The following is a 16,685-nucleotide window of genomic DNA, read 5'->3' on the forward strand; positions in this document are numbered from 1 at the left end:
ACACTGAACTCTCTGACATATTTATCACCCAAAAGCCTCTCCATATCCTCCAATCAGAGACCAGGGGGGTTGGTCCACCACCTCAGCTGAACGTTGAGGTTGGCATTGAGGTTGTCTGATGCAGGCGTTCCTTTCCATGTGTCTGCAGATGCAGGTGTTTATCAGGCCAAAGCAATCTGCCAGTTCTCAGGCCTGACGTTGGACCAGGTTGGATAATGATAGCACACGCTGGCCTTGACGAGTTCATGTTCCCCCTGTTTTAACACATTCTGTGCATTAGTGTACATTAGTGTCCTATATCGGCTGTCATGTGGAAACCTCACATGTCCAAAAATGTTACTTTTCAGGATTCAAATTCTAAGTAGCAAAAGTAACAGATCGATAAGCTCAAAACGTGTCGCTTTGTGCTGCATTTCGAGCTTGTAGATCTGCTACTTTTGATGATTTCTTTGACGCTGTAGGGTGATCAAGTAGGGCGTTAATTTACCGAAAAACACAAAAGGTTAAAATATGGACATAAGAGGTTTCTGCCCGACAACAACGGTATGTATGTCTAAATAAGGACGTGTACATCCAAGAATGTTTACTATGTAAAATTATGCATCCTTGTGATTGATTGATTGATTGATGTACTTTATTTAGTAAGACATGAGAACAACAGTACATGGAAGTACAAATTCACAATACAAGATCTACTAAACTGGAAGACTCATTAAGCACTGAGCTTGTTTAAGATGAGATCCCCATGCACACAAATCATGATGACATATAAGAGACAGACAGATATACACACTACTATACATATAAGAGACAGACACATATACACACTACTATACATATAAGAGACAGACACATATACACACTACTATACATATAAGAGACAGACACATATACACACTACTATACATATAAGAGACAGACAGATATACACACTACTATACATATAAGAGACAGACACATATACACACTACTATACATATAAGAGACAGACACATATACACACTACTATACATATAAGAGACAGACATATATACACACTACTATACATATAAGAGACAGACACATATACACACTACTATACATATAAGAGACAGACACATATACACACTACTATACATATAAGAGACAGACACATATACACACTACTATACATATAAGAGACAGACACATATACACACTACTATACATATAAGAGACAGACAGATATACACACTACTATACATATAAGAGACAGACACATATACACACTACTATACATATAAGAGACAGACACATATACACACTACTATACATATAAGAGACAGACACATATACACACTACTATTGTTGGCAACTTATATCCTTATATGGCAACTGATATCCTTTTTAAGCCTTAGCTATTATGAGCAAATGACTTATATCCTTATATGGCAATGTATATCCTTTTTTAGCCCTAGTGATTAAAGAGCCAATGTGTGTGTTTTTACTATTACTGTTTTTTCAAGTCCCAGTTACTAAGAGCAAATGTGTGTGTCTTCATTTGTACTGTTGTATTGTTGTTCGCATAGACCCTAACAGAAACCACATTATTAACTTATGAAATCATTATAGCCTTGCTGGAATTATGTCCTTAGAAATACAGTCACTGTGATAAACATGATCTATTCGCATGGCAGAACGCTGTGTTATCTCCCAGAAGACACAATTCACTTCTAATGTCTAGGACCGTCACGGTTAGAGAGAGAATACAATGGTGTCTGCTGCGTCTATTTTGACATTACCAGGTGACGAGACTAGGCTGGTGAGACCAAGACCGTCGGCTGGACCGGTAAATCAGTGGGGCCACTTGCACACCCTGGGAAGAGAACCTGGACCAATGGAGATGCTTACTGCGGGCCGATGCATTGAGACAGTATGCCCAGACTGTTATCTGTAGGGAGGATGTGCTGCATTCCATAGGTGCGAGGCACTCGGTCCGTAAATCAGCCAGGGGGGGACCACTTGCCTACTCTGATGAAGAAACCATGGTGGACCGACAGCGACTTCTTTTGATAACTTTTAGTATAACATGTATAGGATATTATAAATAGGCTCCAGGGACAGATAGCGGGGCTCAGACCTGATGAACTGACCTCGAAGTAACTTGTTGCTGTTAAGGACAGTTGATTGGGAGCCCAGAGATCTCTGTTAAAGGGATATTTCACTTTCAGAAAAACTTTTGGTGATTTTATCATCTACTCAAGCCTTTGTGAACCCCCCAGACAGTTTTTAAGTTGCTCGATTCAGTATTTAGATATTTGATTTTCATTTTATCAGACACGCCCCCTTCCTATACAAACCCATTGTAACTTCAAACTCCATTTTAACCATGTTAGATTCATCAAAAACACCCGTCCTTGGTTCTGGTGACTCACCCTGCCATCCTAATGCGCGAGGGGGCCGTGTTTTTCCGAGATTTCTTTCCATTTATTTTATTTTATTTTTTTATTGTATTTTATTTTTTTAATTTTCCCAAAAAAATATTACAAATAAATGAAAAAAGTTATGGAAAAAACACGGCCCCCTCGCGTATTAGGGGGGCGGTAGGAGACGGGTGAACCAAGGACGGGTGTTTTTCATGAATCTAACATGCTTAAAATGGAGTTTGAAGTTACAATGGGTTTGTATAGGAAGGGGGCGTGTCTGATAAAATGAATATCTAATATATAAATATTGAATCAAGCAACTTAAAAACTGTCTGGGGGGCTCACAAAAGCCTGAGTAGACGATACAATCACCAAAAGTTTTTTTGAAAGTGAAATATCCCTTTAAGTACATTTCTATATTCAATCTGTAATTAGTTTAATTACTGCTTAATTATTAAATACACTTAATTTTAACAGTCTTGTCTGCTTTTAATTTCACCAATTCAACGGACGCGCGGAGACGTGTGATCTGAAGGGTTACAAATTATTACATTGCACAATTTGTCTGCTGTTTTAGCCCAGTCTCCAACACTATACATATAAGAGACAGACACATATACACACTACTATACATATAAGAGACAGACAGATATACACACTACTATACATATAAGAGACAGACACATATACACACTACTATACATATAAGAGACAGACACATATACACACTACTATACATATAAGAGACAGACACATATACACACTACTATACAGAACGTCATACAATCAGCTTACAGGTTACTGGTATGAAACATAAGAAATATGTGGCTACAAGAAAAAAAGAAAAAGTTTGGGGGGCGGGGGCTCATTAAGACTTTGACAGGGGCCAGTTTGGAATTGCAGCCTCCTGCAGGTGTTTCTTTAGGGCAGTTTTGAAAGTGAGTAGGGTTTTGCACTCCTTTTGGTAGGGCGTTCCACATTTTTGTTGAATAGCATGAGAACGAATTCATTCCCTTTGTTGTGCCTGTGCCAAATCTGGGTTGAACATGATCCGTGGAGCTGCCTCTGGTGTTGTGATCGTGGACTTAATTTAAGTTTTTGAAATATTTTTACAGGTACAGGGGGATCCCAATGTTGTGTCGTATCTTGTAGACCAGGCCCATTGCAAGTTCTGTATACTCTGTCCTGAACCCTGAGCCATCCAACCCCAGCAAAATGAGCAGGGGTTAGATGGGTTGTGTGTTTGAGGCCAACAGGTACAGTAGCCTTACTAGTTTGTTTTGGGATGTTTGGAGCCTTATTTTGAAGGCGTTGGTGGTGTTGTGATACCATGAGGAGAATGCATAATCGAAATGACCTTGAATGAGGGCCCCTGCAAGAATCTTCCAAGGCCTTCTTACTGACTAGAGAGGAAATCCTATACAATAATTAATGTTTTTGCTCGTTTACAATATGCATTAATCCTCTATACACTTTATACCTCCCTACCCCCATTCTGGCACAAATGATATTTTTCCTTTGGTGGTCAGTTCACACCACTTTGGTTCAGTCGGGTCATGGCCTTTTTTTTTTTGTACATTGACAAAACATTTGAGTATCTTTAGATAGAAATACATATGCTGTCCATTGTATTTCCACATTCAAGCTTTTCCTCTGTAGTGCAGATCGCATATTCATTGTGTATTTTGACTATTATCTACATTGTGTATTTTGACTATTATCTACACCTCTTTGAGTTCTCTCTTCATCTTCTGAAACTCCCTGACAGTCTTCTCACAAAGCCTGGCTGATTCAAAGATACTATAACTAATCTTGTTGTGGGGTTGATATGGGCCAAATAATGGTCTTAATTAACAGTTGAAATTGCTTCATTATCTGAGCCTGGACTACAGACACAGTCAGAACCTCCTTGCTCACAGCTGGCATATTAGCCATGCTATTGATGAGACTTTTAAATTCTGCTGTGTCTAACAGACTTCTCTCTGCCTGTACCATCAGTGAGGATTCTTCACTTAAATATAAAATAAAATAAAATCACAGAAAAAAAAGTTTAATGGTCATGATTCACCAGGACCCTGGATGGCTTGATTCTAGACTTAAATTAATTGATATAAATATTTTTGGAAATGTCAATGGGAAAAATGCATTGAGTATTTTGCAGTGGAACCCGGAAGTGGACGCAACTGCGATGCCCTATACTGTAGTTATAGCAGTGACTGAGACAACAGACTGAAAAACAATGCGTTATAACCGAATGCCACCATTGGAGAGAAAGAAAGAGTGATATTATTTAATTTCATAACAATTCACTATGAATATAACTTGTAATGTAGTGAGATTGGAATAGAGTTATCAGACACACAGACAGTCTGTCTGTCTGTGGACACACACACACACACACACACACACACACACACACACACACACACACACAAACACACACATACATGTGTATATTTAGGAAAAAAACATAGCTCGATCTGCTATTTTCACTCCTTTAAAAAAATATATATATTTCATTTTAATTTTTTAGTAAAACATCTTTTAAAAAAAAAATCACACCCAGTGTAAAGTGAGCCATGATATTTATGAGTTATTAATGTCATCATGCATCTCGGTAGCCAATCACAGCACGTCCTGCGAAGTGACGTGCTTACATTTTATACATTATTATTAATTTCGTCATGCGTCTCGCTAAGCCAATCACAGCACGTCTGCGAAGTTTAAAGCTAATTGTCTCCGCCAGGAGACTATGTTTTCACTTTCCGTCCCCCCCCCTCGGCCAAGCTAACATTGGTCAAGCCTCACGTGACACTTGACAATACGTTGAAAGAGTGTGCTCTGATTGGCTAGTGAGACACATGACGTATAGCGGCCTTTATATAGATGTGTCACTTTGAAAGAGTCTGTGTCTCTTTCAAAGTGAGGTAAGACAGGAATAATCACGAAATGGCTGAAAAATGGTGGAGCAATACATTATGTAGACACACTGGTGTCATCACAATACGTAATATAAATAGCTTAGACAGGATTAATCAATATTTGCTGGCGGAGACTTGTGCTCCGAGGAGCACATTTTCTAGTTTCATCATGTGTCTCGCTAGCAAATCAAAGCACGTCCTGCATAGCTTAGCCTATGGGCGTGTTTTCCACAGCATGGCGTCACAACGGAAAGAAAAACTTTCACCACGGATGGGTCCTAAACCCTCTTATAGGAGTGGTTGCACCGCTCAATAATTAACACTGGAATGTTTTTTCTCCAGTGTGGACACGCTGGTGTCTCTTCAGTTCAGATGACCGACTGAAACTCTTGTCACAATATTTACAATGGAAAGGTTTTTCTCCAGTGTGGACACGCTGCGCTGGTGTCTCTTCAGGTCATATGACTCACTGAAACTCTTGTCACAATGTTCACACTGGAATGGTTTTTCTCCAGTATGGACACGCTGGTGTCTCTTCAGCTGACCTGACTGACCGAAACTCTTGTCACAATGTTTACACTGGAAAGGTTTTTCTCCAGTGTGGACACGCTGGTGTTTGTTCAGACTACCTGACTCTCTGAAACTCTTGTCACAATGTTCACACTGGAATGTTTTTTCTCCAGTGTGGACACGCTGGTGTGTCTTCAGGTTACCTGACTCTCTGAAACTCTTGTTACACAGTTTACACTGGAAAGGTTTTTCTCCAGTGTGGACACGCTGGTGTCTCTTCAGGTCATATGACCGACTGAAACTCTTGTTACACAGTTTACACTGGAATGGTTTTTCTCCAGTGTGGACACGCTGGTGTGTCTTCAGCTGACCTGACTCTCTGAAACTCTTTTTACACAGTTTACACTGGAATGGTTTTTCTCCAGTGTGGACACGCTGGTGTCTCTTCAGGTTACCTGACTGACTGAAACTCTTGTTACACAGTTTACATTGGAATGTTTTTTCTCCAGTGTGGACACCTCCACTTATCTCACCCCAATCATCACTGTCTTCAGTGACTTCAGTGTCAGATTCAAGCTCAACTTCAACTTCAGAGCAGTGTGAAGAGATGTCTTCATCAATTTCACTTTTCACTGCTAGTAATGTCAACATTGATCCATCAGGCTCCTCTGGTCTTTGAAGTAGCTCCTCCTGTTCCTCTTTAATGTGTGAAGGCTCTGGTTTCTCGTGGAGCAGACTGGGGCTCCTCTCCTGTTCAGAAGAATCCTCCTCTTTACACACAACAAGGTGCAGGATGTCTAGGAGCAGAACAATAACATGATATTGAACAATGGATTTCTAAAATGTAACACTATTCTTCCTTTGTCCATGTAAACAGGGGTCGGCAACCTTTTCGACATGAAGTGCCATGTTTTTATCTTCTTGATAGTCAGTGTGCCTTAAGTTTAAGTATGACACCACATCAAAATGTCGTATTTCCACCTGATTTTGCTTGTCCATAGGCTATACATAACAAACATTAGACTCAATGACCCACCTATCTCCCAGACTGCCTCCCCAGTCAGAGTTATCAGTTTGAATGAATGTAGAATGATGTGCAGGATGTAATTTGTATATAGATGTGAGGAGACTTAATTTAACTGACTAAACCTTTTTTGAATATTTAATTTTAAAAGAAAAAAAAAACTCTCTCTCACACTTATGTCAGTGTGCCAATGATCACCCTGCTGGTGCCAATGAGCACTCGTGCGTAAGGGTGCCTACCCCTATTGTGTAATAATTCATTGTGGCCCTTTGATGTCATCGGTTTCGTAGGCTTGCCTTCCAGCTGACCAGGGAGCATTGTTGTAGCCAACAGACCAGCACCACCTTCCCCACAGGAGTCGGCACCAACCGCCAGTCCTTCCCGCTCTACTCCTGAGGCCCACATCACCGTTCAACTCTACGTTACTCTGCAGGCTGCCATCGCTCAAACCCAAGCTACCCTGCAGACCAATGCCAGCGTTCCAACTCCACACTACACTGTTGGCCATCTCCGTTCAACTTCACGCTATACCAATGTTTTCTCTATACTTGCCTACTTGAAACGTGCCACTTAAAGTTGCGGTTGAATGTATAGACCCCTAAGTTAACAGACGACGTCACACTGATAAGAACCAGTATGCGTGCAACCAGTATGCGCGCAATGAAACCCATCCTGTCAGGTCTCGCTAGGACGCGCCTCACTAGCCAACACACAAGAGGGGGTTGGGGTGTGCTGAAACCAGCGCACCCCAAAACAACAGGTTGGGAATTGATTGCATGAAACAATCACCTGTGCGTCCAGTCTCAATGTTAGTAAACATATAATTGGTCTATAGCCCAGGGGACGGCATCCTTTTTGACATGAGTGCCATGTTTTAATTTTCTTGATAGTCAGTGTGCCATGTCAACATTAAGTTTAAGATTAGACAATTTGCTATGTACCCTCTACACCAAATCTCTGTACCTAAAATAGCTGATCTATAAAAGCTAGAGATCTTGTAGATCAGTTAATTTCAGTTAACGTGCCCCCCCCCCCCCCCCCCCACACAAAATAGGGATGCTAGGGATCAGTGTTATTATTGTAACAGCTCTAAAACAAAACAGAAACTATGAAAGAAAGAGAGAGCATATGAAACTTACTGAGGTGTGGATGGTCTTCAGGTTCCTCCTGTTTAATAGAAATGTCCCTGGCTGAGTCTGGAGAGTTCATCTTCACCTGCAGTCTGGACTCCACACACTGGTCTGAAATGAAGCAATTGAAAAGTAACTTTGTTAACTGTTTGAGACCTTAATGGTCTCAAAATAATAATAATAATATTTGCAGAAGGCAAAGGCAAGATGACAAAGACCAACTCTCCAACACATGAATCTTGGGAGCAAAGATTATAGGATTCATATATTAGGGAAGAAATCCTTCTTAATTTAGGATTACACAAGGAAGAATGTGTCAAAAGATGGATTCCTGCGATGCAAATAATGGTCTTAAGTGAATAAGGTGAAAGTATTCAATCAGTTTTTCATGTTTCTGCAACCAGACAGAGTGAGTGATTTGTTTTAATCATCAGGATATTATCATTGTCATGATATATTTTGTCATGATTATTTCTTAGTAAAATTAGATATTGTGACAGCCCTACAACAGAAGAGAAAAGAATAGTGGGTGGTCTTCAGGTTCCTCCTGTTTAATAGAAATGTCCCTGGCTGAGTCTGGAGGGTTCATCGTCACCTGCAGTCTGTCTTGTTATGGACATGACAAACCTAAAATGCTGTTCTAACACAGTATTGGTGAGATGTCAGCTATACTCCATATGAAATATGAAATCTAGCCTATCTGTAGCCCTGAAATATGACTGTCATACCATGACAGTCATGGGCCCACTTGTTCCTGGTTTACATTTACAACTGCCACATCTACATAAACGTTCAGATTTCAAATATAAAGTGCTGACCCCCGAGCCACGGATGTAACAAGTTGAGGCGCAAAAGGTCTAAGTACCTGTATCTTCCATATTGTTCAATAAAAAGCATTTTAGTCCGATCGGCGGCCATTTTCTATTACTTTTTATTTTATTTTATTGTAATGAGTGCAATACACCTCCCAACCAGTAGTGTCGCATAGTTGAAAGCATCGGAGAAAATTCGGAACAAATGGCCGCCGATCGGATTAAAAAGCTTTTTATTGAACAATACGGCAGATACAGGTACTTAGACCATTTGCTTTTTTTTTTTGATTGAATATTTTATTAGGCAAAAGAATGTAAAACAACACATTTACATTTAAAATACTTTGTCTAACAGGTCCGTTCATAAAAGTCCTTGCGGACTTGTTTCCAATGAGGGCCTTGGTATTCAATTCATAGACATATATAGTGGCACCACAGTTCGAATATCATTACACAAAGAAATAAAAAATAAAACAGCAAAAAAATTATATATATATATATATATGTATATATATATATATATATATATATATATATATATATATATATATATATATATATATATATATGTATATACATATATATATACATATATATATATATATATATATATATATATATATATATATATATATATATATATATATATATATATATATATATATATATATATATATATACATATATATATATATATATACATATATATATATATATACATATATATATATATATATATATATATATATATACATATACATATATACATATACATATATATATACATATATATATATATATATACATATATATATATATATATATATATATATATATATATATATATATACATATATACATATATATATACATATATACATATATATATACATACATACATACATACATACATACATACATACATACATACATACATACATACATACATACATACATACATACATACATACATACATATATATATATATATATATGTATATATATATATATATATATATATATATATATATATATATATATATATATATATATATATACAACACTATGTACAACCAATGGAATATGCGAATATTGCGCCTCAACTTGTTACATCCGTGGCATGGGGGGTCAGCACTTTATATTTGATATCTGAACGTTTATGTAGATGTAGCAGTTGTGAACGTGAAAAATTCACAAACCAGGAACAAGTGGGCCCATGATGTTTGTGACAGACGAGCGTCATGTGAACCATGGCTAGCCTAGCTGTAGCTGCCTACAATAAGAGACATTCACCTCATGAATAAGGAATCCATGATCACAAATGCCACGGTGCACTTTGATTCCACGGAGGTTTGATGCGATTTGTGCGTGCGCTCTGGGCTCTCACTTTATCTGAAGGGGGAACAACTTTGTTCCCATAGCCTATTGCGCTGCAGTAATCTGATCACTGGTCATCAGTCACTCATAGCAGCACTTGATTCTTGCAGCCCGAGCCCCACGGGCATCTGCTTCTTTCACACCCACAGGCAGAATACGTAAAGAACAGCGATTTGTTGAGTATTAGCTTGTCTGGCTCCTAGTTTATGGAGTTGAGAGAGCAACTGCACACGTAGCCAGTAACAGAACGGTCATTGCGGCGAGAGGCAAGCACGCAGCCAATACACAACAACCATTGTGCAACACGATGGGAACAGTGAGGTGCTAGACCAGCGCTGGTCGGGGATTCTTTTTTTTAAAGAGGTGGTGCCATGATGCACATGCACTTTTTCTGTTTTTCATGTGTCTATGAGGTTGATAGAACTTTATTAAGCCCCCTGGTGGTGTTTTTATGGTGTTTTATGTCTTCTCTGACTATTTTGAGTTTCTTCCTGGAGGCTGAAACCTTGAGGGTCAAACTTGCCAATAGGAAAACAGCCATTTAATGACACAGTAAAAATATACTCTCCCCCTCATTATCATAACACAACAGGTGTGGGCATGAGGAGGAGGGACTAGGACAGGTGGGTGGTGCTAAGGTGGTGGAGGAGCTGCTAAGGTGAGAACCAGGTATACTTAATGAACTGGAGGTGTGTCCACATAAAAACATAAACACTTTCTGTCTACACTTTTTTGAAAAAAAGATCTTCCTCCTAGTATAACCATAATACCTGATGATTATATTTTAGGGGGGGGGGGGGAATCACTGAAAATCACGGCACCCCGTATTTAAATAAATAGACCAGCGGTCTGCGAGATCGACAAGCCGATTGCTAGGCCCTTCTGACCCCCCTTCCATTGCCTATGGTGTGTGCACCACAAGGCAACATGGCCAATTTGTTTAATCATCTTTAATCATCGGGATATTATCATATATTTCGTCATGACTATTGCATAGTAAAATGTTCATATTGCGACAGCTCTACAACAGAACAGAAACATATTTAAGAAAGAGAGAGAACATTAAACGTACTGAGGTGTGGATGGTCTTCAGGTTCCTGTTTAATAGAAATGGCACTGGCTGAGTCTGGAGAGTTCATCTTCACCTTTAGTCTGGACTCCACACACTTGTCTGAAATGAAGGAAATGAATAAGGACTTTAGGGTTCCATGGTTCTACTTCCCCTAAAACGGTGATCATTGGGTATTATTAATATATGAGGAATAATGTTCTTCCAAAAATTGTACAGTAAGTGTTAAAATAATATTTTTATGAGAAAAAACCCACCAGTTCAAAAGATATAGGCCTATGGCCTTATGTCAAACCATCTATTGCTTCATATGCATATTGATGCAAATTCAACTGATTTTTTTTTTCTTTTTCAGCATTTAGAGCTGAATTAATATTCCCACTGCATGTTTGCCGTCTTTGTAAAATTGTGATGTAACAATAAAGTTTACACACTATATAATTTGAAAATGAAGGAGAAAACCATTGTCAATTATAATAACAGCAGGCAGGTGAGTTTGGAGCTAAAACTGTCAATTTGCAGCCCATGAACAAGACGGGGAGATCATTTCCAATGCCATGCATTACCTGGATGGTCATTCTAGGTCTGACACAATACAGCATGACAGATGTTTAGTTGGTATAAGGATTCAAGGTGCATGAAGACATGGAGCTCTAACTTCACTTGACAATCAAATCTTCACTTGACAAGGCTGCAGCAAGAAATTGAAAACCAGGCTTACAAACATAAGCCTCAAGGTGAATGACACTCTCATTTCATCTAAACACGAAGTGAGTAAAATCCTCAACATATTCTTCACGACCGTAGCCTCAGATTTGGTTGAAAAACTTCCTCCACATTCTGGGAGATATGGTGAGGAGTATGTTGTCTCATTTTACGAAAAACAGGGTGTTTGCAAAGATGATTTTAAACTCTCCCCTGTGAAAACAGAAGAGGTGTTTAAAAAATTGAGTGCTCTTCATCAACACAGAGCCACAGGCCTCGACAACGGGTGCAATACGTTAGTCCGACAGCGCATTCCTCCGACAGCGCAGTGCTCCGACATTAAACAGTAAACCCGAACCAAACCCGCACCCTAACCCTAACCGCACGCGGATGCCACATAGTCGGAGAAAAGGTCTGTCGGATTAACGCATGCCTCCCCTCGACAACATCCCCCCCAAATTTCTAAAAGACTTAGCCGCCTCCATTGCTCCAATCATTACCCACATAATAAACCTCTCCACCATACAGGGACGGGTCCCTAACGATTTAAAAAAAGAAAGGGTAACCCCTCTGTACAAAAAAGGAAACCAATTAGACCGTGGCAACTACCGCCCTATTTCTATTCTAAGCTCCATCTCGAAAGTCATGGAAAAAATAGTCTATGAACAGGTCAACAAGTATCTTGCCGAGAAAAATCTAATCTACAAATTCCAATCTGGTTTCAGAACAAACCACTCCACTGACACATGCCTTCTCTATTTGAACGACTCTATCAAACAAGAGATCGAAAAGGGCAAATATTGCGGCATGGTCATGCTGGACCTCCAGAAGGCCTTTGACACCGTTAATCACCCAATTATGATCAATAAGCTCAAAGCAATAGGTTTTGATGACACGTCAGTGAACTGGATGAGATCTTACCTGGAAGGGAGGGAGCAAGTGGTGGAAGTAAACGGCACCCAGTCCCCCCCCCCTCCCAGTGACTTGTGGTGTTCCTCAAGGAAGTATACTAGGACCCTTACTGTTCCTGATATATGTGAATGACATGTCTTCAGCCTGCGACTGCAACCTGTTCCTGTTCGCAGATGACTCGGCCCTGCTAGTCTCGGACAGGGACAGGCTGCAGGTTGAGAAAACTCTCAGCTCGGAACTCAACAAGATCTGCATCTGGCTCTCCGACAACAAGCTTTCATTACACCTGGGTAAAACGGAATGCATCCTCTTTGGGTCCACTCATAACCTCAGAAAGGCAGAGAGTTTCACGATCAAAGCGGGTGATGATATCATCAAAAGAAAAAACAAAATTACCTATCTGGGCTCTATCTTGGAGGCTGACCTCTCTGGTGACAAAAATGCTGAAAAAACGATTACTGATCGTCTAGTCAGTAAGAATACTCTGAAGACTCTTGCAGTGGCCCTCATACAAGGTCATTACGATTATGCATGCACCTCGTGGTATCACAACACCTCCAAGGCCTTACAAACAAGGTTCCAAACATCCCAAAACAAACTTGTAAGGCTACTTCTTGGCCTCAATTACAAAACCCATCTAACCCCTGATCATTTTGATAGGATTGGATGGCTTAGGGTTGAGGACAGAGTACAGCAACTTGCTATGGGCCTGGTCTTCAAGATATACCACAACATTGGGATCCCCCTGTATTTGTCAAAATACTTCCAAAATGTTAATGATGTCCATGATCACAATACCAGAGGCAGCTCCACAAACCTTGTCCAACGCTTTTTTGGCTCAACAAAGGGAAGTAACTCGTTCTCATGCTATTCATCAAAAATGTGGAACGCCCTACCAAAAGGAGTAAAGGAGTGCAAAACCCTACACTCTTTCAAAACTGCCCTAAAGATACACCTTCAGGAGGCTGCAATTGGAAAATGGCCCCTGTCTAAGTCCTAACCTAACCTACCCCCCCCCCCCCTCTCTCCTTCTTCTTTTGTACATATTTCTCACTCTTCATACCAGTAACCTGTAAACTGATTGTATGACATTCTATAGTAGTTGTGTATATCTGTCTGTCTCTTATATGTCACCATGATTTGTGTGCATGGGGAACTCATTTGAAACAAGCTCAGTGCTTTTATGAGTCTTCCAGTTTAGTAGACCTCGTATTGTGAATTTGTACTTCCATGTACTGTTGTTCTCATGTCTTACTAAATAAAGTACACCAATCAATCAATCAATCAATCAATCAATCACATTAACATTACAGACAGACTCTGTCTGAAAGAGTAAAGATACTACTGGTGGTTTACAGGCCGTGACCCCCCAAGATAATCATATTTGAACTGAGGACCCCCCACCCTGATAACGGTAGGAGTTGAGGATCTGCTATTGTGAAAATAGCAGATCTATAAGCTGACAACGCCTCGCGTTTGTGAGCTTGTAGCTCGGCTATTTTCAAAACGTTTGCCTATTTCTCATATTATTTGACAATTTGGCCAATGTTTGACCAGTTTTTTATAGTACTTTGTTGATTACTTTTGATGCAGTAAATTATTTTCCAGGTATTAAAAAGGTCTTAAAAGTCCTAAAATTGTCACTGCACTGTCACCTAGGGACCCCCCAAAATCACGTGGGGACCCCCCAAAATCAGGTCCCGACTCCCGACCCACAGGTTGAGAACCACTGAACTATAGGGTTACAGTGACAATAGTGACGTCAACAACAACAAAACCATAGCCTGGCGTAGCCGACTATATCAGAGTGACATTTATTTTTTGCACTCGCAGATTCGTCTGGTCCCAGGCTAACAAAACCATACATGTATTAATGCTGCTGCTATGGTGTGGAGCTATTGTTTGTGTTTATGATCACCTTATAACAACCTAACAGCTATTAAAGTCATTGGATTTATGTTCCAACTTAAACAATGCGTTAATAAAGACAAATACATTAAACAAGACGTGATCCGTTCATCTAAAATGATACATAGATGTAGCCCTGAAACATGGCAGTCATGGAACCGAGAGTTCTTTCTTTAGAGTGGTGTTCTATTTGTTTACATTTACAACTCTCACATGTACATAAACGTTCAGAAGTGCTTTATACCCCTGAGCCACGATGTTACAAGTTGATCCGTTCCACGATAAGTACCCGTATCTCCCGTATTGTTCAATAAAAAGCATTTTAATCCGATCATCAGAGTGCAATACACCTCCCAACCGTTAGTGTCGCATGGTTGAAAGCATCGGAGAAAATGTGGAGAAAATAGCCGGCGATCGGATTAAAATGCTTTTTATTGAACAATACGGGAGATACGGGTACTTATCACGGAACGGATCAACTTGTAACATCCGTTGCTCATGGGTAAACACTTTATATTTGAAATGTGAACTTTTATGTACATGTGAGAGTTGTAAATGTAAAACAAATGGAACACCACTCTAAAGCAGGAACTCTCGGTTCACATGATGTGAACCATGGCTAACATAGATGCAAAACAACCTGAATGAGTTGATCTTTATACCTGCTGTGTTTCAGTGGTTGAGCTGCTAACAAACGTCCTCCTGCTGCTTAACGACGACACTGTTTACAAACGACACGTTTGACTTTTCTTTGCATTTTACTTTGATATAAATCTATGGTATTTTAATGTGTCAACAACAGTCAGTCAACACACCATGCTGTTTACACTACTGCATTGTGGTACTAGAGCAGTGTTGCCAGGTTCTGTGACAGAAATAAGCAACCAGGTATAGGAAAACAAGCCCAAAAGCAGGCCACATGAGCACTTTAAACCTATATGATATATCTAGCTAGCCTATCTAGCCAATCTACAATCTCACAACACGTTGTGACTGTGAGCTTGTAGATCTACTAGATCTGCTATTATCTTTGAAACATTTTAACAACACAAATCTGGTGCGGGGGTCCCTGGCACAAAAAAAACGCAACTCGCCGTAACTTTTTTTATAAGAAACCTTACTTATAATAAGCAGACATGGCAACCCTGCTTTGTTTTTCTTCTTCTTGTCTGGCATTTCAAGGAAGTTGCGTTTGACTCCAATGAGCAGGCGCGCCGCCTACTGGGCAGGAGAAGAATGAGAAAATGTGGCACTACAGATTCCCAAACTTTTCAGACGTGACCCCCAAGATAATGACCTTTGAAATGGGGACCCCTCACCCTGACAACTTAAGCACTTGCCATTGTAGGAGTTGAGGCATTTAGTTAGCATTACATACAATTAGTATCCCAACCTGAACATGTATCTTCTGTTTAATAGAGAGCTGGAGAGAGACACCTGTTACTGAACAAAAGGGGGTTTCAACCTTTTTCATGCCAAGGACCCCTAAATTGATATACATTTGGCCGCGGACCCCCATCTGGAAAGGTTTTGTGCCAGGGACCCCCCAGAAGTAATGATTTGAGTTAAAATGTTTGCTTATAAATATAAATATAAATATTCAAAGATATGCACAAATGGTCAAGATTTTTCAAAAATAGCAGATCTACAAGCTCATAGCGCGGCACTCGGTGCCGTGCAATGAGCTTGTATATCTGCTATTTTTGAATAGCCAAAGCTAAATGGTTAAAATGATTGTGACGCTATGTTAACACATTCTGTGCATTAGTGTACATTAGTGTCCTATATCGTCTGTCGGGTGGAAACCTCGCATGTCCAAAACTAGAGTGTGAATGAAGAAAAACGTTGACCTGTTTTGATACTTGACCCTCTAAGATCTTTGCCAAGGTGGAGAGGTTAGAGATAGGCCTATAGTTGTTTACGTCACAAGGGT

General features: G+C 39.7%; 1 protein-coding gene across 1 annotated transcript; it reads right to left on the reverse strand.

The window, feature by feature from the left end:
* Nucleotides 1-53: 53 nt before the first annotated feature.
* Nucleotides 54-15,525, reverse strand: LOC311047634 (uncharacterized protein; the record flags this gene model as incomplete). The annotated part of the gene is made up of 5 exons (XM_084060416.1): nucleotides 15,415-15,525; nucleotides 11,231-11,329; nucleotides 7,979-8,080; nucleotides 6,349-6,612; nucleotides 54-142 (listed from the first exon to the last, which is right to left on the reverse strand). Exons 2-5 carry the CDS (start codon nucleotides 11,295-11,297, stop codon nucleotides 54-56), a joined length of 522 nt encoding a protein of 173 aa, XP_083916542.1. The 5' UTR covers nucleotides 11,298-11,329; nucleotides 15,415-15,525.
* Nucleotides 15,526-16,685: the final 1,160 nt, after the last annotated feature.

Source organism: Gymnoscopelus microlampas (genome assembly GCF_963454915.1).
Source record: "Gymnoscopelus microlampas genome assembly, chromosome: 1".
Taxonomy (NCBI): Eukaryota; Metazoa; Chordata; class Actinopteri; order Myctophiformes; family Myctophidae; genus Gymnoscopelus; species Gymnoscopelus microlampas.